Source organism: Anguilla anguilla, chromosome 16 (assembly GCF_013347855.1).
Source record: "Anguilla anguilla isolate fAngAng1 chromosome 16, fAngAng1.pri, whole genome shotgun sequence".
Lineage (NCBI taxonomy): Eukaryota > Metazoa > Chordata > Actinopteri > Anguilliformes > Anguillidae > Anguilla > Anguilla anguilla.
The window spans coordinates 6,912,715-6,934,874 of NC_049216.1; the positions used below are offsets into that span (position 1 = coordinate 6,912,715).

Below are 22,160 nucleotides of genomic sequence, written 5' to 3' on the forward strand. Positions count from 1 at the left end.
CCGCGGTAAGGAACACAAATCACCGGGGTGTCCCATTTCGGGGAGGGGGGAGGGAGGGAGGGACGCGGCGCGGCGCGAGCTGGATCTGCGTTCGTGCAGATTAAAGCATGCATTTAAATGGAGTTTAAACAGAACCGGCGCTGCGCCTGGCGCCGGCAGTCATTTATAGAGGAGATGTCAAGTGGCAGCCATCAATAGCGCTGCAGTGAGGAAGAAAATGTTCTGCTGCTGCCACCTGCTGGTCACAATAGGGTACTGCCCCATTTAAGCTAACGTAGGTGTTAAAGCTCAGTATCTCAGGTGTGGACGTGTTGTCCTCTGGTGTGGGTTTGGAGAGTGTGCTGGGCACTCTAAGAAAAGGTCAGGAAGCCATTAGTGTGAGTAAAAGAACAGTGCGCCACACAGCCGTTTCAGAGCTGTGGGCTCATTTCGGGTAGAACAATCCCATCATGCCCTTGAACAAGGTGCTGTACTTTCACTTCACCAGAGTACAGTTATGTGAATGGGCCACAGAAAATTAAAATGGACATCCAGAGTCATATATAAAAAGTTAAAAAAGGTCATTAAACTTCTAAACATCAAAGTAAAATCCATTTTAAATATATTTACCAAGTTCAAAACAAAATGAGAATAGGGAAACTTTAGTTTTTTTGTTATTTAAAAGGAGGAAAATATACTTCAAACAAGAGAAATGAAAATAAATGCACTATTATATTAAAACAGAAAGTACCACCTACCACATTTAAACAATAATTGAGTAATGTTTTCAGAATAAGTCAAAGGGCCCTCCATCAGATAATTAAGGTGATTTATTGTATTCTTATCATTACATTACAGAAGCATTGATATAATGACAGCAAATAAAATCAGCACTCTGGAATCTGAGTGAGAGGAAGTGTGCCAGTGGTGATGCAATAAAAAGTGAGACGCAAGCCCCGCCTCCATCCATCCATCCAATCAGGTGATCTGCTTCAGAGACACCAGCTTTCACTGCGTCTCCATCAACTAAAGCACAATAACAGACACTGTCAACAGCACTGCTGGGGTGGCAGTGTACTACAGTGAGTAAGGAACTGGTCTTGTAACCTAAAGGTTGCAGGTTCGATTCCTGGGTAGAACATGGCTGTTATACTACTGAGCAAGGTACTTAAACTGCATTGCTTCAGTGTATGTCCAGCTGTATAAATGGATACAATGTGAATGCTATGTACAAAGTTGTGTAAGTCGCTCTGGATAAGAGTGTTTGCTAAATGCCTGTAATGTAATGTTGTCAACTTGGAAGGAATTATGCTATGACAAAAATCATGACAGAGAGATTTGTGTGGACTTTGCTAGTTCTCTTAACAATGTCGCCCCAAAGTGGCGAGATATAGCATTACGCCCCCAGGTGTGTATTCTCAAGAAAGAAATTCTGACAAACAATGAAGAAAGACTGGTATGAATCTCATACATTTTTGGCTGGACCGCAACAGCGGGGCCAGCCCTACAAACGCGAATGACTGTGACTGAGTGACTGAGTGATAAAGTTGCACCATTGGTCGGCCGAGTTATGAAGTTACACCATTGGTCGGCCGGATCACGTGTACTAGGTCCAGCCATATACTAGATTATGACCTGGTCTTGTTTTTTTTTTTTTTTTGTGTTGGACCAGTCATAAAAAAAATTATGTGTATGTGCTTATAATGCCTGTTTGCATGTGTACACAATTGATGACAAGAGAAAAGTTTGTTTTGCACAAAATGAAAACTGTTTTTACTGTCACTGACTATTTATGTGAAGGAACTCACCGGTATCTGGTTTTCTGCTTCTGTTCCCCAAGGAAGAGCGAGCCATCGGCCTGGAGTATTTACCTTGTAAAACAAAGCCACATCAGGGTCAGTACCACTCACACCTAAACTTATATTGACCATACCCCACAGGGTCAGTACCACTCACACCTAGAGTTATACTGACCATACGCCACAGGGTCAGTACCACTCACACCTAGAGTTATACTGACCATACGCCACAGGGTCAGTACCACTCACACCTAAACATATACTGACCATACCCCACAGGGTCAGTACCACTCACACCTAAACATATACTGACCATACCCCACAGGGTCAGTACCACTCACACCTAAACATATACTGACCATACCCCACAGGGTCAGTACCACTCACACCTAAACATATACTGACCATACCCCACAGGGTCAGTACCAATCACACCTAAACATATACTGACCATACCCCACAGGGTCTGTACCACTCACACCTAAACATATACTGACCATACCCCACAGGGTCTGTACCACTCACACCTATGGTTATACAGTCCGTAACCCACAGGGTCAGTTACGTTAACACCTACGGTTACACTGACCGTACCCCACAGGATCACTACCGTTCACACCTACGGTTATACTGACCGCGGGACCCTTCTGGGTCTCCATCTCCAGCAGGATGCCGTCCGGACCGCAGTTCTTCTTTGCTCGAGCGTACCTCGCCCTCACCTCGATCTTCTCCCTGCAGTCTGGAGCACAGCGTCCACGTTTCACACCGAGTCAGAAACTCCCCAACCGAGAAACTCTAAGGTCAAGCCTTGCGCTGATGTCAGGAGTTATGTTATTAATTAGTTACCTCACAGCATATTCTCTTTATACACACGGATGGGTTCGGAGGTTTAGTGTGTGTGTGCTGAGTTAAGGAAGTGTGTACTGATCGATGATTTATTATAGCCGGTGAGGACTGGTCAGCAGGGCCTATGTTGTACATTGTGTGGCTGGAGGTCAAGGGTCGAGGGGGGGGGACAGGTCTCTGCCTACACTGAGGCTCCACAATGCATCGGGCAAGACTAAGAGTGTGCGATGTTAATGAACAAAACGTGTCATTCTGGAACAAAGAGAGATCCCTCACAGATAAGATGGACATGTCAGTACAGCCAAGGCCTCTGAAGGTATTTAAGCCAGGTTAGATGACCAGTGTGTTGAGGTTTGCAGTAATATTTACAGTTTAGTATATTTAATTAATTAAATTAAGGAAGAAGAAGCTAATCGATGCTCCTAGACCAGAAATACAATGCGCGCATAAAGTATATCTTTCCCAGTCTCGTTTAAGATGCTTCGTTCATCAGCCGTTTCAATCCCAGGATGTTTTAATTTGTTTCTTCACCCACTACTGACACCAATTCTGTTTTGGGGCAGCGCATTTCACCTGTGAGTACATTTTGCCTTGTCGGAAGCGAGGACAGGGTATTTTTCATTACATTACATTACATTACATTACATTACAGGCATTTAGCAGACGCTCTTATCCAGTGCGTCTTGCACAACTTTTACATAGCGTTCACATTGCATCCATTTATTCAGCTGGATATATACTGAAGCAATGCCGGTTAAGCACCTCGCTCGAGGGTACAACCCATTATACCACACGGCCGTCCATTTTGCCAACATTACACAGCTCACACCGGTGTGGCCGGTGTCCAGTCGTATGCCGGCAGCGCGTCTGTGACAACGTTTTGCTGAGATGTTCTCGCGGTGATTTAGCGCCACACACATAAACACACGCAGGACGGAGTGTAGCACAGTGGGTAAGGAACTGGGCTTGTAACCGAAAGGTCGCAGGTTCGATTCCCGGGTAAGGACACTGCCATTGTACCCTTGAGCAAGGTACTTAACCGAAATTGCTTCAGTATATATCCAGCTGTATAAATGGATACAATGTAAAGTGCTATGTAAAAAGTTGTGTAAGTCGCTCTGGATAAGAGCGTCTGCAAAATGCCTGTAATGTAATAAACTACATAATGGACAAGAACTCTAAGACTACCATAACTACCGGTCGGTATTTTTAAAAAAAACATTTACCGTCCAGACATTTACAGCCCTTGTCTGTGTCCGGATTTTACGGCGACTTCTGTTTTCGCCGATTGCTCAGACTCAATTAGCGAACTAGCGGTACGCGCCGACACCGGGTCACTCGGACCGCCGTAAAGCGTTTTACACGGCGACGGCGGGACAGCTTGCGCCTCCAGCTGTCGTCCGCGAGCGTCGCTTAAGGGCGCAAATGATCCCTCCGAACACGAAAAGCATAATTGAGAAAAATTAACAGCTTGTTAAAAAAAATCTGGGATTGCAATCGCCGTTGGAATCAAAACCAGCGTACACAGCGATACCCCAGGACCAAGTCTGTGGACCATAGATGTAGCGACATGGCTCAGGAGGTAAGAGCGGTTGTCTGGCAGTCGGAGGGTTGCCGGTTCAAACCCCGGCCTGGGTGTCTCTAAGTGTCCTTGAGCAAAACACCTAATTGCTCTGGTGAATGAGAGGCATCAATTGTATAAAAGCGCTATATAAATGCAGTCCATTTACCATCCATTTAGCTGATTGGGTAAACTAGGTTAAGAGCAGTTATGGAGCTTCTTGGCATAAAACCCAGAAATGGATTTGGTCTTCCAGGAACGGGTTTCTTCACACAATATTACTACGCAATATGACCTCAGGCTATTAAACTGTTTTTACTCAGGTGTAAAAATACCATATCCCCCTTCCCATCTCCACTACTTCTCCTCCATTTTAAACTTTTCAAAAAGTTTTTAAAATTTCATGTCCATGAAGGTTCCAGTAGCCAGGTCACAGGAATGAAAACAAATCAAATGAAATACGCAAAAAGTAACTGACAAAGCAATTGTCAATAAAGCAGATCTGAAAGGACCTGGGGTTTCCTCTGATTAAGAGGATTAATGGTCTCTACAAATAATGAGACTAGCTCTAAAAACCACCAGAGAGACCGACAGAGTTGGTATCTGGCATGCTGTGACCTATATACGATCAATGAATGAAGTTCTATCAGCCTACAGAAATTCGAAGAACACCTCGGGTTGCTCCCGAAAAACCAATCAATACTTCACCTCATTTTAGTTACAGAACGTACAGTGTCCGTAATTGGGTCTTGAAATCAATTTTCAATTTCTTCAGGTTAATAAGTCAGGCATTTAGATATTATACCTAGCCCAAAGGTCTGGCTGGATATACAGGCACATGCACAGTACCCCCATACGTGAACCGATTCTTATTTTGTCCGACTTACCCAGACCTCAGTTGCATTCAGGAAATAACAGCCAGACCACCAGTGAGCAAAAGCTGGACTCTAGGAGAGTGTAAATCTTGGTTGAGAGATGTTTTGACAAAAACGGACAGGGTTAACCCCAATATAGATCTGATTTTACACGGATATAGCCTGGCTACATCCTAATCGGCTAGGAAACTTTCACTTTTCAGCAAAATGGCGCCAGGTTTTCACTTGAACACCGTTTCACCGACTTCTCACCCCAAAAGCGCTCGCTGGGACCGCACGCTAAAGAGCAGACTGACCTTCCGCGGTGAGGAAGGGGCCTCCCGCCGACACGCACACCAGCATGTCCCGCTGGACCTCGGCCCACGAGCGGAGCGGGCCCCCGTCGGCCCCGTAGAGGCACGCCGCCGGCTGGGACAGCCCCAGTCTGGAGCCGCTGTTACTCAGGAGCTGGAGCATAACCAAGGAAACCGCATTAACCCCCCCCCCCACTCTTCAGGGGTGTCCAATCTCATCCACAAAGGGCCAATGTAGCAGCTGGTTTCTGTTAGTTTCCAAGACACCTTATTCTACTAATTAACTAATCATGGTCTTCAATAAAGACCTTGAAAAGTAGAATCAGGCCCTTTTCAGATAAGTTTGGACACCCCTGCCCTACGTACTCCTGTACATGACGTAAATGTCACGACTTTGCTTGGACATCTCTTACAAAAAAAAAAAATATCTTACACACTAACGTTGGGTGTTATTCTCGTTTTGATGAGAACCACCTCATGGACCTGGCTTGTAACTCACTCACTCAGTCACTCAGTCACTCACTCAAGTTTAGCGGGCTGAAGATTCTCCACAAGGGGGAGCTATTAACACTGGTAGCTTAATGGTGCCTGGCATCAATGACACTGTGTGTCTTTGCTCTCTCAGTGCCGTTGAGTTTGCACAATGCCAGGAGCTCAGGGTGATGACAGGGCCCGGGGCATTCTGGGAGTTTACCTCTTCGATGCTCCGCCCCCAGACGTACGCCGCCCGCTTGGGGTCCCCGTTTCGGTACGCCAGCACCCGTTTGACGTCGGGCTGGTTGTACAGATCCTGCAGGCCCCTGGACTGCCTGCTGGGGACGGGCGCGCGGTTCTTCGCCCGCGACGCCTCCACCGCTGCGAGGTGCGTCTGTGCGATGCAGTCACGGTACGTTATAAAACGGCGCATTTATTTAGCGAACACTTATTCAGAGAGGCTTACGATGCAGGAGAATATAAATGCATTCATCTGATTTAACATGAGAAACAGTGCCAGACCTGGAGTGTACGAAGCAACATCAACAAAGCTCCAAATGCAAGCTAACTTATGCTAACCTAGAACTATAATGTAGACTCTAAACACACAGAAATAACAGTAGAGTTTGTAGTAAGGCCTGCAGTGGCATTAGCAGTAAGTGGAGTTAGTAGTGACCTATTCACCTGTGTCTTTTTACAGACTTACTGTGCCCTTGCACTATCATTATATATCACCATATATTGAAAATTATGGTACAATACATTGAATAATATACATAAATATACGTATACTGTATGTATTTGGCAGTCCAATACATGTCAATGTTTTCTCATTTTGTCTTAAATATATATCCTTTTGGTCACATTTATACATATTCCAATGAGGCCAAAGCAAAAAGTATATTTTGAAGTATATCAGTATACATATACAATATATTTCTCAGCACAAATTACAATATTTTGTACATTTCAAGCAACAGGTTATTTCACAAATAAGTCAGTGTTATGTTTTGATAACATTCATATGTGTGGTTAAATGCTGAAAATTATATCAGAATACCCATCCCCCATAATCACAAAAATGGACAAATCAAGAATTCCAATATATTGCATCTCCGTATACTGGAAAATATTTTGTTGTGCAAGGGTGCATAACGTGTGTCGGTGTGTGTGATATATTTCATTTGTCTGTCTCCTCCTCAGGAAAGACAGCTGAGGGCCTAATGTCAGGTTAGGTTTGTCCTCCACAATGTGCAGCACCTCCATGTTCTGCAGGTCCTCCTTCAGCTCCAGCTCCTCCAGACTGGCCTGTGTCCAGCCCCCCTCCACCACCACGGGCTGGGCCGGGCTCAGGGTGGGCACCATCCTGGCCAGACTCTGCCCGGCGATCCGCCGGCCTATCACAGCGCAGAACCGGAGATGAGGTCACAGGTCAGATCCGTCAGGCTATGCAGCAGGATGAAGCTATTCCAGGCCTTAGCGAGAATGTATCAGTACGATCGCAATTATGTGAAGAGAATTATGAGACAGGTGAACAAACAGAGAGCAAATGTTTAGGTTCCATTACATAAAAAACTGTCATTCATTCAATGAATGTGGCAGTTGAAGATTTCAGTGTGTTTTATGATGAAAGATCAGAGAATGTATTGTGGTTTCCATTACTCTTAGGGAACTACACACACACACACACCCACACAAAAGACTGTGTTGTCAAACACACCTGCTTGTTGTGCACATTGGTAATAGATATGGCAGAATTTTTAGTAATTTTTCCAGACACATTGGCCTGTAAAAATGGACTTGTGGTACTTTTTATGGGTATTTCTGAGGTAGAGTGAGTTCCCTCCAGCCTGTGCTGACCTTGCAGGTGCCTCATCTTGTGTTTCTTCATCAGCAGCTCAGCCAGCAGTTTCTCCTTCTGCAGCCAGCTCCTCCACCGCTGCCCCTGTCTCCTCTGCACTACTGGAGAGCAAACAGACACTTAGCAGGGGCCGTCCAATCAGGCTTCAGACGGACTCCCATCCATTTCTGGGTCACGCAAGGACCGAGGAGACGAGGGTGGATAAAATTAGCAATTGGGATGAACCCAGAGTTCCTGTGAGGAAAGCAGGCGGAGAGAGTGTCCAATGGGCAACACAAATGAGTTCACAGGAGGGGCTGATGGGAAGTGGAGTTCGAAGCTGGCATAAATGTTCACCGTGGTCTTTTGCTCTGGACTACACATTGAATTCCAGACTGAATTCCCTGCAGAACCTTTTAATGCTGTTTTATTTTATTTAAACAAAATGCTCTCTCTACCCAGTGCTGTCTCCCAGCAACCTCGGCCTGACCTACTGTAATAACTCCATGGGGAGTGATTTAATTACGCTCTAATTGATAGCCATGTTTGCACAAGGTTACACCGAATGAGCATCACCTGCCAAGTCTGCACCCGGCGACACAAATTTAATTAGCACAGGGCCTTTTACAGGGCAAGCATTAAATTGCTCATTAACAGGCCTGTGCTGGGGCCTCTCAGGGAGCAGGGAGTCTGCATCCAGTCCACACACGGGCAGAGAGAGCCCGGCACTGAGACTAGAGGACACTGAGACTGCAGGGGAGGACTGAGACCTGAAGACTGAGACCTGAGGCCTGCTCATTGATTCATGGGTGGAGCAGAGGCAGGGGTGTGTTTTTTAACGGGGGTGTAGGCCAGGAGTACTCACATCTGACCCTCAAAGTCCGTAGTAATGCTGGTCTTTCCATCCAATCAGGACTGATTTAAACCCCAGGTGAGTTAAATTTCTGGCCAATCCGTGGCATTAATTCATCACTTAACTACCGGGTAGAAAACAGAATCGAGTGTTGAGGGCCAGATTTGAGAAGCCCTGGTGTACATGTTTTTGGGCAGTGAAAGGACGCATTTGTGTAAGGTGTAAGGGTGGATGTTAGTGTTTCATGGCGGTGTAAGAGTTGGTGTATGTTTTATTGGTGGGTTTGGGTGTGTGTGCGCGTGTGTATGATTTTTGGGTGAAGTCAGGGTGAGCGAGTGCATTTTCGGACAGTGTGGGGCGGGTGCGTTACCCTCCACAGGGATGAAGGGCTCCCCACAGGACACCCAGACGTCGACGGGGCTCCTCAGGATGAGCGCCTGCAGGTCCTCGTCCACGGCGTCCAGGTCCTCCGCGGTCACCTGGGGGAGGGGCTCGTAACCCGGACGACCTGGAGGGGGCGGGGGGTTTAAGGGTTACGGAGGAAAAGCTCTTCCTTTTGGGAATCCTTTTCACCGGACTGGTCTCACCTCTCGAGTCTGCGTCTGGGGGGTGCAGGGGGTCTGTGCGTGGCGGGTCTGCGTGCGGGGGTTCTGCGGGCTGCGCAGTCGTGTCTGCGGCTGCGCAGTGCTCCTGCAGGCACTCGTTGATGGCCCAGGCTTTGAGCTGCGGGACGGAGAGGATCTGCGTCCCGTCTGCGGTGTGGAGGCGTGTGGCGGCCCGGGACAGCTGCAGTTTGAGGGTACACTGAGACAGCATCTACGGGACACACACACACACACATACGTACACACAGACACACACACACATAGACACACACACAGACACACATACACACACACACAGACACACCAACAGACACACACACACATAGACAGACACACATACACACACACACAGAAAACAGACACAGACACACGCACACACACGCACACACAAAAAACAGACACACACACACAGGTCAACACAACAGACAAGTGAATGCAGACCCTGAAATATACAAATAATAATGACCGGTTCAAAAAGACCACACAAATGAGACCAATCACATAGTATCTGCCTCCTTGAGTCAGGTATACAGATAGAGGTACAGATCATTTCAGGTAGGTGTTTGTGACTGCAATTGTAGGTTTTTTTTTTTAGTAAATTTGTAAAAATACGCATGCATCTATCTTGACAGATTGATTGTGAGATCTACAAAGATAAAATCCTGAGGGAAAACACGCAGGCCAGATTTGTCTATTTTCTTGTTCTCATTCCTTTCCTCCATTTTGATGGAGAGCCAGAGAAATATCTGCCAGTTCTGCATTTGTAGACCCCCCCCATGAGAGTTTTGAGGGTCAGGAGGAAGGGGGGGATGGGCTCTGGCTCCCCTGCGGTTCGGAGGGGCCCCCGGGGCGTCTCACCAGGGGTACTGTCGCCGCGGTGATCAGCTGGCCCCCCCTCAGCCCCCACCCGTTCCTGTGGGCCAGGATCCTGGCGGCCGGCTGCGCGCGGGCGGGGGCGGGGCCGGGGGCCGGGGGGGCGGTCCCGCGGGGGTGCGTCTCGGCCCTCAAAGACTCCAGGCGCTCCTCCAGACGGCGCAGGACGCCCTCCGCCGCAGACGCGTCGCCGAGGTCCGTCTGCAACACGGGAGAACAGCAGCTGGAACTTTCCGGAACATCCGAACCCCGTGAGGACTGACGCACACACGCACACACACACACAGCCACGGTCCTCAGAGTTCACACACTGTGCTTTCAGGGCCTCCATCTCCTCTAAAGGGGACTTCTGGCTAGCATCCATTTCTTTATATCTTCTGACTTCTGTTTGTCTGTGTAATTTAAGCACTTGTGTAACAAATGTGCATTTATTTGCCGTGTGAATATTATTAGGAATATTATTTTAATAATTCAATATTCTAATATTTGAATATATTTGACACTTTCATAAAATATGACATATTTTAACATTTTTAAAGTAGTATTTTAATACTATTGAATATGTGGGAGCCTGGATGCTGATCTCCCAGGTGACATGTGAAAATTGATGATTTCAATAATATGAAGGCCTTTAGCCTAACTGAAACAAACTTCATGTCCTGGCCAATCTGTGTCAAACAATGCACACCCTTGTTCAAGCCAGTCAAATGCATGCATTATCCTGGGGGCTTCCATGTCATGAAGAGATGGCGGCAGGCTCTTATTATACCCCTGACTGCTTCCTAGCATCTATGATGGAGCCATAACTGCCCTGCTGAAAATGCAAGCCAAGACCATATGGGATTCTAATCTGGTTTAAAATGGTCAGCTGTGGTTTTGACACTTCTAGCTGGTCAAAGCTGGTCTGTGGCTGATCGAAGCTGGACTCTAGCTGGTCACAGCTGGTTAAGCTGGTAGAGTAAGCTGGCGGTCAAACTGGTAGACTAGCTGACTGTATAGTCGGGTCAGCTGGTGAGCAGTTGGTTGACCAACTAAGTGTCGAAAAACACGGCATAAACCCGCTTGACCAGCTCAGGCTGGTTTAAGCTGGAATTCTTAGCGGGGTGAGGGAGACAGCAGTGGTAGCAGCGGTTCATATGAGCTGGTCACACGCTCACCTTGCAGACGGTGAGGATCTTAAACGGCCCGTGGGGGTTGAGGGCAGCGTCCCGCCGCGCGGTGGAGCAGCAGAAGACGGAGTCGGGGGGGAGCTCCTGCAGGACGTGCTTTCCCCTCAGGATTTTGGCGCAGGTGGAGCACACCTCCACTCTCCTCGTCCCACCCGAGCTGAGCAGGAAGTAGCCCTGTCCCAAAAGGGTTCGAGTGAGAACCATCCTTACTCTTAGGGCACAACGATTCCACAGTGACCATTACAGTAGGTCCTGTGGCCGCAGTGGCTTCTGTTCCAGTCAATCATTTAACATGCATATGGAAAAAATAGTGTTTCCATGGTTACTTTGAACAAGAAGTAGCCAAAGCTGCTGCAGCTACTATGATCAATAATGACAACTACACGGCGTGAGCAGGGGGATCTCTAGACCAGGCACTCATCCTGAGGATCCCCATAATAATGATGATGAAGATGATGATGACGATGATGATGATGATGATGAATATGAAAAATGATAAAGAACATGACTAAGAATATGATGATGAAGATGAAGGGCATGAATAAGAAAGAAAAGAAGATGGAGATGATGAGGAAGAAGATGAAGAAGAAAGAAGAGATGAAAGGTATGACAATGATGATGATGAAGAAAGAGATGAAGGAGATGAAGAAGAAGAAGATGATCTGGATGACCTGCTGGTGCAGCGGTTCTGGGGTCACGCAGGCGGTGCACAGACAGGCTCTGAGGGCCGCGGTCACCGCCTGGTCCAGCTCCGAGGTGAAGAAGGCGCTCAGCACCGGGACCTCCGGCAGCCAGCCCCACCTCTGATTGGCTGCTCCATGGCTGTACGGCTTGTGCTTCTGCAGACCATCCAAATGAAGCCATGTCAGTCCCTTCAGAGCAGGGGTGTCTTACCCCAAAAGAGTGTGGGTGAATTCTGGTTTTATATGTCTTCCTGCTCTTAAGTGCTTCATTTAAGTCTTTGATTGGCTAAAGAGTCTGCGCACCTTCTCAAAGCCTTAAAGTTTCACCAAAAATTAAGTTGCATTTACACTTGGAGTGCTATCGATCCATCCAGATAGTTTTACTGAGATTTGAGTAGTTTTGTAGGTAGATGAACCTCAATGGTGCCAACATTTTTGGCGCTGAAAGTGCCAACAATTTACATTTGAAAAACTCAACAGCAACATCTCTTTCCAAATATGATGACACGGTTACTCACAAACATTCCCTGAACTTGTTGTCCATAGTTACATTGAAAACAAGTTTCTATTGAAGTAGGTCAACTGCACGCAAAGCACGCCAGTTTTCTGGTGCAGGGTCAACATTGGTTTAACAGATTTAAATCAGTCCCTGATTGGAGGAGAAGAATGAAAACCAGCAGTACTGCTGGCCCCGAGGGTCAGATCTGAGGACCCCTGCTGTAAGTCTATGGCAGCCATGGGCTGCTGGGATTGGTCCTAACAGGAAGCCGTTGGGTGAGAGTTTATCCAGCACAAGTGGGGGTAATGTTAGAGGAGAATCACCTGGAGTATGACAGGGCAGCCAGGAATGGGGATGGGAGCGCCGGTGTGTCCATGGGTGATTTTTGACACGGACACTGCGAGCACCAGGCCAGGGTTAGCCAGCAGACGAAGAGTCCTACAGAAGACAAACGGGAGCAGAGGTATGAGGACTCAGACTTTAAGCTGAAAAACAGCCCCTTCGCTGTTTAAGGGTTCTTATGTCAGGCTAGCAGTGTGTGGTGTCCTTGTGACAATTTTCTGTAAAAAGCACGACACAAATGAAGTTAACTTGGCTTGGTTTTTATTTGGTGTTCGGTCGTAAAGTTGCAAGGCTAGCAGTGTGCGGTGGTCTGGGTCATAATGCCCTCAGGCTAGCAGTATGTAGTGGTCTGGGTTATAACACTGTAAGGCTAGCAGTGTGCGGTGGTCTGGATCATAATGCCCTCAGGCTAGCAGTATGTAGTGTTCTGGGTTATAACACTGTAAGGCTAGCAGTGTGCGGTGGTCTGGATCATAATGCCCTCAGGCTAGCAGTATGTAGTGGTCTGGGTTATAACACTGTAAGGCTAGCAGTGTGCGGTGGTCTGGATCATAATGCCCTCAGGCTAGCAGTATGTCGTGATCTGGGTTGTAATGCTGTAAGGCTAGCAGTGTGTGGTGGTCTGGGTCATAATGCCCTCAGGCTAGCAGTATGTAGTGTTCTGGGTTATAACACTGTAAGGCTAGCAGTGTGTGGTGGTCTGGGTCATAATGCCCTCAGGCTAGCAGTATGTAGTGTTCTGGGTTATAACACTGTAAGGCTAGCAGTGAGCGGTGGTCTGGGTTGTAATGCTGTAAGGCTAGCAGTGTGGGGTGGTCTGGGTCATAACACTGTAAGGCTAGCAGTGTGGGGTGGTCTGGATCATAACACTGTAAGGCTAGCAGTGTGGGGTGGTCTGGGTCATAACACTGTAAGGCTAGCAGTATATGATGGTCTGGGTCGTAACGCTGTAAGGCTAGCAGTGTGTCGTGATCTGGGTTATAACACTGTAAGGCTAGCAGTGTGCGGTGGTCTGGATCATAATGCCCTCAGGCTAGCAGTATGTGGCGGTCTGGGTTTTAATGCTGTAAGGCTAGCAGTGTGTGACGGTCTGGGTCATCATGGCATCCTCTTACTGGTCCTCGTCTCTCAGTATCCAGCGCTGGTTGGTGTCGTCTGGGTTTCGGGTCAGCAGTTGTAGGGTCATCCCGGCCCGCGCCCCCTCCGTTGACCTCACCCCCAGGGCCAGCCCGGGACTCTGGCAGCTCACAATCTGCCCCTCCCTGAACTCAAACTGCTGAAGCTGGGCCTGCGTGACTCTCCTCCGCTTCTGCACCAGCCTGCACACACGAGAGAGTCACACCTGCGTCTTAGCAACAGTCCGCCAATGGCATGTAAGAGGGAGAATATGGGGGATGGACATTGCATGCAGAGCTGAAAATTGGCCCAATTAATCAGGTAGGCTCCTCTCTAGTCCCCAGACCCAAAACTTGGGAACTACTGCCTAGAGATTCTTGTGTGGCTGACTGATTTGGGCCAATCAAAGGGCTTTTCATTCCATTGAAGCACTTTGATTGGTCCAAACTGTTTGAAGATCAAGGAAGCTGAATCAATCCCTTAGCCTTCTTTCTGCCGTACCATGTGTGGTCCATATTTAGTCAATGGGCTTGATCCTGGACCTGAGACTGATTATGGCGTCCATGTTGATGCACCACTGTGATGGTGTTAAAGGGGAAGGCCTCATTCTCCATGTGAGAAGCAAATATGGAAAATCAGGTTCAAAAAGTAAAAGTCCTCCCCAGTATTTTGTTCCAATCACCTGGATTTGCTCATTAGCATAACTCTTCAGCCAGCAGGTAAAACTAGTTAGTGGAATCGACTGGCTGAATTGGGAGAAAGAAACACATTGCAGGACTTCAGCTTTCTGACCCCTGGACTTTCCACCTCTGTTGAGAAGCCTAACCTGTGATTGTACACTTACATTTTGGTGGAGCTCTCCTCTTTATCGTTCTGAATGCCACCGTCTTCAAAAAGTTCCAAATTCTCTTGCCATGGGTATCTGAAAGGCTGGTGCTTCTCGTCCAACTTGCGGTGGGCTCTAGAATGAGAGTCCTCTCTGTGGAAAGAAACAAAGTAATCACTGCAAAGGAAGATAAAAACACCACCGTTGAGCATTCATATACTCTGGCATCTGGGTGGCTCATGTTGTTAAGACTCTGTTCTAGTGCATGGATGGGCCCCACAGTCTGGTATCTGTTAAGTCACTGTTCTAGTGCCCGACTTCACTAATGCTCTTTTGGCTGAATGGAAGCAAATCCCTGCAGCAGTGCTCTAACATCTATTATAAAGCCTTCCCAGAAGAGTGGAGGGTGTCATAACAGTAAAGGGTGGACCAACTCCATGTTAATGCCCGTAATTTTGGATGAGATGTTGGATGTCAGGTGTCCACATACCTTTGGTCATGTAATGTATGTTCTCAGCACTTTTTACACCGTGCAGGAATAACACTACTGAGTAATCTTCTACAGAATTTTATGAGAAAATATTGGAATGGATCTTTCACCATTCCTGTATGTAAAATCTTTCAATATCCTTCACATCCTTCAGTCAGGGTACTGTTTCTTCCGGGTCATGTGCAGGGTGTGCTGGTGTACGCTCACTTCAGCATGTTGAGGAGATCTTCATCTGTGTTCTCATCGGTGTCCTGATTGGTTGGCTCCTGATTGGACGATTCCTTACTCGTTTCCCCTGGCAATACGCAGCATTCTGACACGGTGAGCTGGGCCCCGTCTGTCAGCTCGCCCACAGCCTCGAGAACCAGATCTGGGCGGGGAATAGACAGTGAACAAACACAACGAGGTCCAAGCTGAACCACCTTATGGAGCTCTAACATTGCAACAACAGATTTTTTATTAAATAAAAATTTCAGAGACAACCTCAACTTTGTTAAAAGTTTTACTGAGATGCATTATGCTTGATGAATTACATGACAAAGAAATCTTAGCATTCACAATTAGCAATAAAATCCTTACTTTATGATTATGATTATTATTAATAATGCCTTCTGGTATATGTGCCTTTTTCAGAAAGGCAAGAGTAAACATTAATTTAATTTAATCCACCCTCCTTTTGTATTGTTCACTTAATTCAGATGGAGTAAAGCAGACAGCGTTACAGACAGAAATGCTCTATGACACAGGGGGGTTTGTACATGGATTAAGAGTCAGCTGACCTGTTCGCTGCACCCAAAGTAACACAGTCTCGCCAGTATTAAATAAATTCAATGAAAGCCAGCATTTTATTTTTGCTTGTGTGTGGCGGCATTTCGTTCTTGTCAGCGCTATGCTGATGCTGAGAGGTCGCAGGCATGCGGAGAGGGCGTCGGCCGGGACGCACCCTGGTGGTGGCGCGTGGCGCAGTAGTGTCGCACCAGAGCCGCGTCCTGTTCCAGGCCGCTCAGCAGGACACGCCTCTTCCTGTCGGCCTGGTGGAGCCGGGGGTCCGCCCACTGCTCCCCGCATGACGTGTATACCTGGGGGGGGTACAGGGGAGAAGGGTGAGTCTACTGTTCCCCATATGACACGTATACCTGGGGAGAGGGGTACAGGGTGGAGGGGTCAGTCTACTGTTCCCCATATGACGCGTATACCTGGGGGGGGTACAGGGTGGAGGGGTGAGTCTACTGTTCCCCATATGACACGTATACCTGGGGGGGGGTACAGGGGAGAAGGGTGAGTCTACTGTTCCCCATATGACACGTATACCTGGGGGGAGGGGTACAGGGTGGAGGGGTCAGTCTACTGTTCCCCATATGACACGTATACCTGGGGGGGGTACAGGGTGGAGGGGTGAGTCTACTGTTCCCCATATGACACGTATACCTGGGGGGGGTACAGGGGAGAAGGGTGAGTCTACTGTTCCCCATATGACACGTATACCTGGGGGGAGGGGTACAGGGTGGAGGGGTCAGTCTACTGTTCCCCATATGACGCGTATACCTGGGGGGGTACAGGGTGGAGGGGTGAGTCTACTGTTCCCCATATGACACGTATACCTGGGGGGGGTACAGGGGAGAAGGGTGAGTCTACTGTTCCCCATATGACACGTATACCTGGGGGGAGGGGTACAGGGTGAGTCTACTGTTCCCCATATGATACGTATACCTGGGGGGAGGGGTACAGGGTGAGTCTACTGTTCCCCACATGACATGTATACCTGGGGGGAGAGGTACAGGGTGAGTCTACTGTTCCCCATATGATACGTATACCTGGGGGGAGGGGTACAGGGTGGAGGGATGAGTCTACTGTTCCCCGTATGACGTGTATACCTGGGGGTACGTGTCTGCTGCATGTCATACAGCAAAAGAGGTAAATGTCTCCTGAGGGAGATTATTATTAATCAGTCATTATGTCAGTTTAGAATAATGGCAGACCATCTCCATTCTCTAATATATGCCTTGTAAAAGCAGTCCAGTTCAGAGCAATAAACCGGCCCACTCTTCCAAATACATAACGACAAATGACAAAAGGCTGCTCAGCTCTTCTGCAGAACAGGAAGTGTCCGTCGCTGCGCGGCGTAACCTCGATAAGGCGAGAGACATTTTCTCACGTCTTCAGAGGCCTACTCAGTATTTTTTTTTTAACCAATCATATCGGCTCTGTCAGAGCAGGCCTAAGGCAGTTTGAACAGGAGCTATGAGTCACGGGGGAGATGGTTCAGTAGCACCAGGACGCGCGTGTGAAAACCGCCGCACTTCTGAGAGCTGCCCTTTGAGGACCAGCGCAACACCTCGGCCGTCACATGACGACTGTTGCGACAGGAAGTGCCGTGCCCAGACGCCAAAGTGAGACTGTGTCTTGAGCTCTGCTGAAGCCTGACTGTGCGGGTTCTGAGACTAGGCCCAATGTGACATTTTTGTCAAAAATGTACAGTTTACAATTTAGTTTATTCGGCAGACATTTTTAGCCAAAACAACTTAAAAAGTGTATTTAATATGGGAACAAGCTGCTATAGAGTTACAATCATAAGACCCACTGTCAACATGCATGCCTCAATACCTGCAAGAGAAAAAGAGATACGGGATTTTTATGTTATTAAATATAAACATTGAGGCGTAGTCTGAAGAGGTGGGCTTTTAGACGTTCGCAGAATAGAGCCAGTGAATCATGATTTCGTGACTGACTGGGGAACGTTGTTCCACTGTCGGGGGAAGAGGGCTGGAGCTCAAAGGGGGCGGCCAGCGTGAGAGAGGCTGCTGAACGGAGAGCTCTGTTTAGAGGGCGTGGCGTAACCGTCGTCTGGAGACAGGAACGGGCGGTGCCACTCGCGGCTCGGCGCACTAGCGTGCCTTTCAAATCGAGTGTGCGCAGCCACTGGAAGCCCACGTTTGAAAGTGGTGCGGTCGGTTCGATTGGTTGACCTTCGATCGCTAGCGGTTAGCGGTTTTTGTCTGGAAGAGATGCTTACCAGCTGGTCCCTCTGCAGGCCGGTGAGGAGGGAGACTTCCTGGCCGTCTTGGTCGAACAGCCGCCGGGCCGCGCGGGGCAGGCCCAGGGCCCCTGTGCACCTGAGAGACAGCGAATGCGTTAGCCTCCTACGATTGGGTCGCCAGGTTCAGAACCTGCCAAAACTGGAAGCTTAATGTTGAATGGGGTGGGGAGCTGACAGGACCAATGGCATACCAATGGGGGTGGGGTGTGTGTGGAAAGTGTGTTAGTTTGATATGAAGGAAACTTCATATCAAACTAACAGTCAATTTTTTTAGGATCAGGTGGAAATATAGATTTGGATTGAAATTTAAAAGAACATTTTTGGCACCACTCACACTACCTGGCCTTGCTATCTACCACACTACGTCGGTACAGGATGACTTGGCCAATTTGTTTCCTGCCTTTTTTTTTTTCTTTTTCTTTTTTTTGACCAAGGCAAAGCTGTACAGGTCTGGCCCTGCTTTTGGAGCAGAAAGAACGATTCGACCCCACAGACCGAGCGGCCATTTCCCTCAGAGAAGCTGCTCCCAGTCCCCACAGTAATGACCTGGAGAAATATGGTGGCTGTGCGGGAACTGCAATGCTGTTTAATGGAACATAAAAGAGGTCCTCTGAGCAACTGCTGCCCTCGTCACAGACTAATTAATATCTAAAAAAAAAACACGGGTGGAAGGAACAAAATAACAGCAGCGAAGGCAGACAAAGTGAGAAATTAAAGAGCCATAACAGGAGTATTAATAACGGGGTGGAAGTACGCAAGGTGACGTCTTAATAACTGCAATAAAGCAGGACCCTATTTAAGACTACGGGAGGTGAAACTGCAGTGCGCAGGGCTGTTTTGAAAAGGACACCGTTAAACAGCGTGTAGCGTGATTGGGACTGTGCTAAAGCAGTCCGCTGGTGTTACATTACATTACATTACAGGCATTTAGCAGACACTCTTATCCAGAGCGACTTACACAACTTTTTACATATCATTTTTACATTGTATCCATTTATACAGCTGGATATATACTGAAGCAATTTCGGTTAAGCACCTTGCTTAAGGGTACAACGGCAGTGTCCTTACCCGGGAATCGAACCTGCGACCTTTTGGTTACAAGCTCAGTTCCTTACCCACTGTGCTACACTCCGTCCTGCGGCGGTGTTCCTGTGGCCTCGCGGTACACTGTTTTGAAGGGAGGTCTGCGCGATAATCCGGTTAACGCACCCTTACCTCTCGAGAAACTGCTGGAACTGCAGCTTGTGGATTTTTGTGGCGCGGTCGTCGTCCTGTGCCGTGTTCCCCCGGTCCGTCTCCGCTCTGGGACCGCGGGGGCGGGGTTGTGACTTCCTCCTGGGACCGCACGACGACAGGCGGCGTATTTTTACAAACAACGAACATCACCGGTCATTGTTTGGGTTTGTTGTCCGTTACACACACACACACACACACATGCCCTTGTACACACGCACACAAACACACACACGCACACACACGCCCATGTACACACGCACACAAACACACACCCACGCACACGCCCATGTACACACGCACACAAACACAAACACACGCACACGCCCATGTACACACACACACACACACGCCCATGTACACATGCACACAAACACACACCCACGCACACGCCCATGTACACACAAACACACACGCCCATGTACACACGCACACAAACACACACCACGTCCGCCCATATACACACGCAAACACACAAACACAGATACACACACGCGTGCACCTACACGCACACACACGCCCATGTACACACGCACACAAACACAAACACACACGTTTTGTTTGTGTTTCCGAGTTTCGTTATCGAGCACACAATAAAGCCTCAGCGCGTCTAAAAACGACAGATTTGTGTGGTTTGCGGGGAGAAGGACCTGGAGAACTTCTTACAGTGACTTAAACAGAGAGGCCTTTCGCAGAGCAGCTAAGGCGGGCGCACGCGTTTACGAAAAGTGACACGTCCGATTTCAAATCGATTCCGAAAGTAACCGTCATCAGCTGTAGCGCGGCACAGCGTCCAGCTCTCTCCTCGATCTTCCGTTCAGCAGTCTGTCTGAGGCTAGCCTTCCCCCAAAATGACCCTGCGGTGCGAATGCGCTGATCGGCCAGTCCCCCCGAGCCGGTGGTGCGGTGGGACGGAAACGGCGGCTCCGCGCCCGCTCATCTGCGAGCCGCGAGCGGGCGGGGCTCTGTGTGCGCTGGGCCCGGCGCGGGCCCCGGCAGATTGAGTTAATTACAAAAGTACAAATGAAATGTATGCATCAAAAATTCCAATTTCAGGCTTGACTTTACCTGGGAGATTAATTCTGCGCGTGTGCGTGTGTGTGCGTGCGGAGGGGGTTAGCTTTTTTTTTTTTACCCCCGATAGATCAATGGATGATACGGACATTCGCAACTCATCGCTCCAACGCACAGAATGCTGGCCTGATGAAGGAAACCTGCTGAAATGACTTAATTTAAATGAGAGAGATCGGAATTTTCCCTGGGATAAAGGTTTATGCGTGTGTGTGTGTGTGTGTGTGTGTGTGTGTGTGGAGGGGGGCAGGTGACACTAATGAGCAAGCTCTATGGATGCTATATTGAATGCTTCACACGCTACTTCTAACTCACTCGCACGGTTCACCTCAATCAAGTTTATTAACCGCCAACTTTGTGTGAAGTTCGTCCCGACAGTGGCATCGCGTGTGCGAATAGCACGGTGTGAATATATGTACAGACACACGCTACATTAGCTTTGTTCCTCCAGTCACAAGCCTGCACCCAGGAGCTCAACCATTCAGTGTAGATGGTGTGCGTTCAGAGCATGCTGATGCACACAGTGACCGCTACGGCAGCAATGTGTGATGCTTACTCCCGTTTGGCGGGTGTGCTGAGAACCAGCAGAAAAAAGTTCTAATATTTCTCTTCCTTTGACATAACATGCAATAACTGTCTTGGATGACAAAAACATGCTGCAGTGAAATTGTTTTCAAAAATATTATAGATTTTACTTTTACAAATGTAGTGTAGGTTTCAGCATAGCATATGGTTCTTGAGATTCAGACCAGAGACTCATGTCCACTACAGGGGACAAAAATTCATGTCTGGGCCTTTAAGGTGGGTAACCAGAAGCAGTGAGCGACGTCTTTAACAATCGGTGCCACGTTGTACACAATCGCCCTCTCACCGCGTTCAGATGTCAGGTGATTGGCTCTCGCTGTGTCTAGGTGCCATGTGATTGGCTCTCGCTGTGTTTAGACGTCAGATGATTGGCTCTCACCGTGTTTAGATGTCAGGTGATTGGCTCTTGCTGTGTTTAGATGTCAGGTGATTGGCTCTCACCGTGTTCAGATGTCAGGTGATTGGCTCTCGCTGTGTCTAGGTGCCATGTGATTGGCTCTCGCTGTGTCTAGGTGCCATGTGATTGGCTCTCGCTGTGTTTAGACGTCAGGTGATTGGCTCTCACCGTGTTTTGAGCATGTTGGCGGTGTCGGGCGCGGTCACGGTCACGGCCTGGGCGCCCCCGCCCTGCTGCCCGTTCCTCAGCACCCGCAGTCGCATGGGCACACGGTCCAGGGGCCTCCTGCTCGAGTCAGTCAGAGGCGGGGCACAAGCAACCAGCGCGCCCTCTAGAGGCCAGGCCAGGTCCTGCGGTCAAGGGAAATTAATGCAACTTAGATTGCGACACTTCATTTCTTCTCTTTTGAAAAAAAAAAAAACGTTTAAAAACGCTTTTTAAATCCATTTTAAATCCCTTTTATCCATTATCCCCCAGTTTTTACGCGTATGCCAGACTGGACTACGGCCTTCCCCTTATTTTCAATAAGTATTCGAAATGCATTAATTTATCGCTTACACTAATATTGTATCATGTTAAAGTGGATTTGTTGTTTATTGGAGTGTGCGCAATTGATGTAAATTAATTATAAATGTCAAAATGGAACTCTTCTTTTGAATGCAAATATTATAGTGTTATTTATTTTTATTTTTTATACTCCTGGAAAAAAAAAAT

General features: G+C 48.1%; 1 protein-coding gene and 1 long non-coding RNA gene across 2 annotated transcripts in view; both read right to left on the reverse strand.

The window, feature by feature from the left end:
- Window positions 1–794: 794 nt before the first annotated feature.
- Window positions 795–1,851, reverse strand: LOC118215761. The gene is made up of 2 exons (XR_004762885.1): window positions 1,788–1,851; window positions 795–1,005 (listed from the first exon to the last, which is right to left on the reverse strand). It is a non-coding gene; the product is annotated as an uncharacterized LOC118215761 (long non-coding RNA).
- Window positions 1,852–1,943: 92 nt separating this feature from the next.
- The window catches only part of LOC118215550 (doublecortin domain-containing protein 1-like), a 130,539-nt gene continuing 110,322 nt past the window's right edge, over window positions 1,944–22,160 (reverse strand). Inside the window, exons 21-39 of the mRNA XM_035396445.1 lie at window positions 21,615–21,796; window positions 19,376–19,495; window positions 18,137–18,236; window positions 16,067–16,202; window positions 15,331–15,493; window positions 14,652–14,786; window positions 13,807–14,010; window positions 12,673–12,787; window positions 11,839–12,006; window positions 11,156–11,341; window positions 9,984–10,199; window positions 9,108–9,336; window positions 8,891–9,028; window positions 7,688–7,789; window positions 7,088–7,224; window positions 6,048–6,221; window positions 5,357–5,507; window positions 2,368–2,517; window positions 1,944–1,948 (exon numbers count right to left, since the gene is read on the reverse strand). Of these exons, the coding sequence (XP_035252336.1) occupies window positions 1,944–1,948; window positions 2,368–2,517; window positions 5,357–5,507; window positions 6,048–6,221; window positions 7,088–7,224; window positions 7,688–7,789; window positions 8,891–9,028; window positions 9,108–9,336; window positions 9,984–10,199; window positions 11,156–11,341; window positions 11,839–12,006; window positions 12,673–12,787; window positions 13,807–14,010; window positions 14,652–14,786; window positions 15,331–15,493; window positions 16,067–16,202; window positions 18,137–18,236; window positions 19,376–19,495; window positions 21,615–21,796 (2,811 nt within the window). The remainder of the gene's footprint in view (window positions 1,949–2,367; window positions 2,518–5,356; window positions 5,508–6,047; window positions 6,222–7,087; window positions 7,225–7,687; window positions 7,790–8,890; window positions 9,029–9,107; window positions 9,337–9,983; window positions 10,200–11,155; window positions 11,342–11,838; window positions 12,007–12,672; window positions 12,788–13,806; window positions 14,011–14,651; window positions 14,787–15,330; window positions 15,494–16,066; window positions 16,203–18,136; window positions 18,237–19,375; window positions 19,496–21,614; window positions 21,797–22,160) is intronic.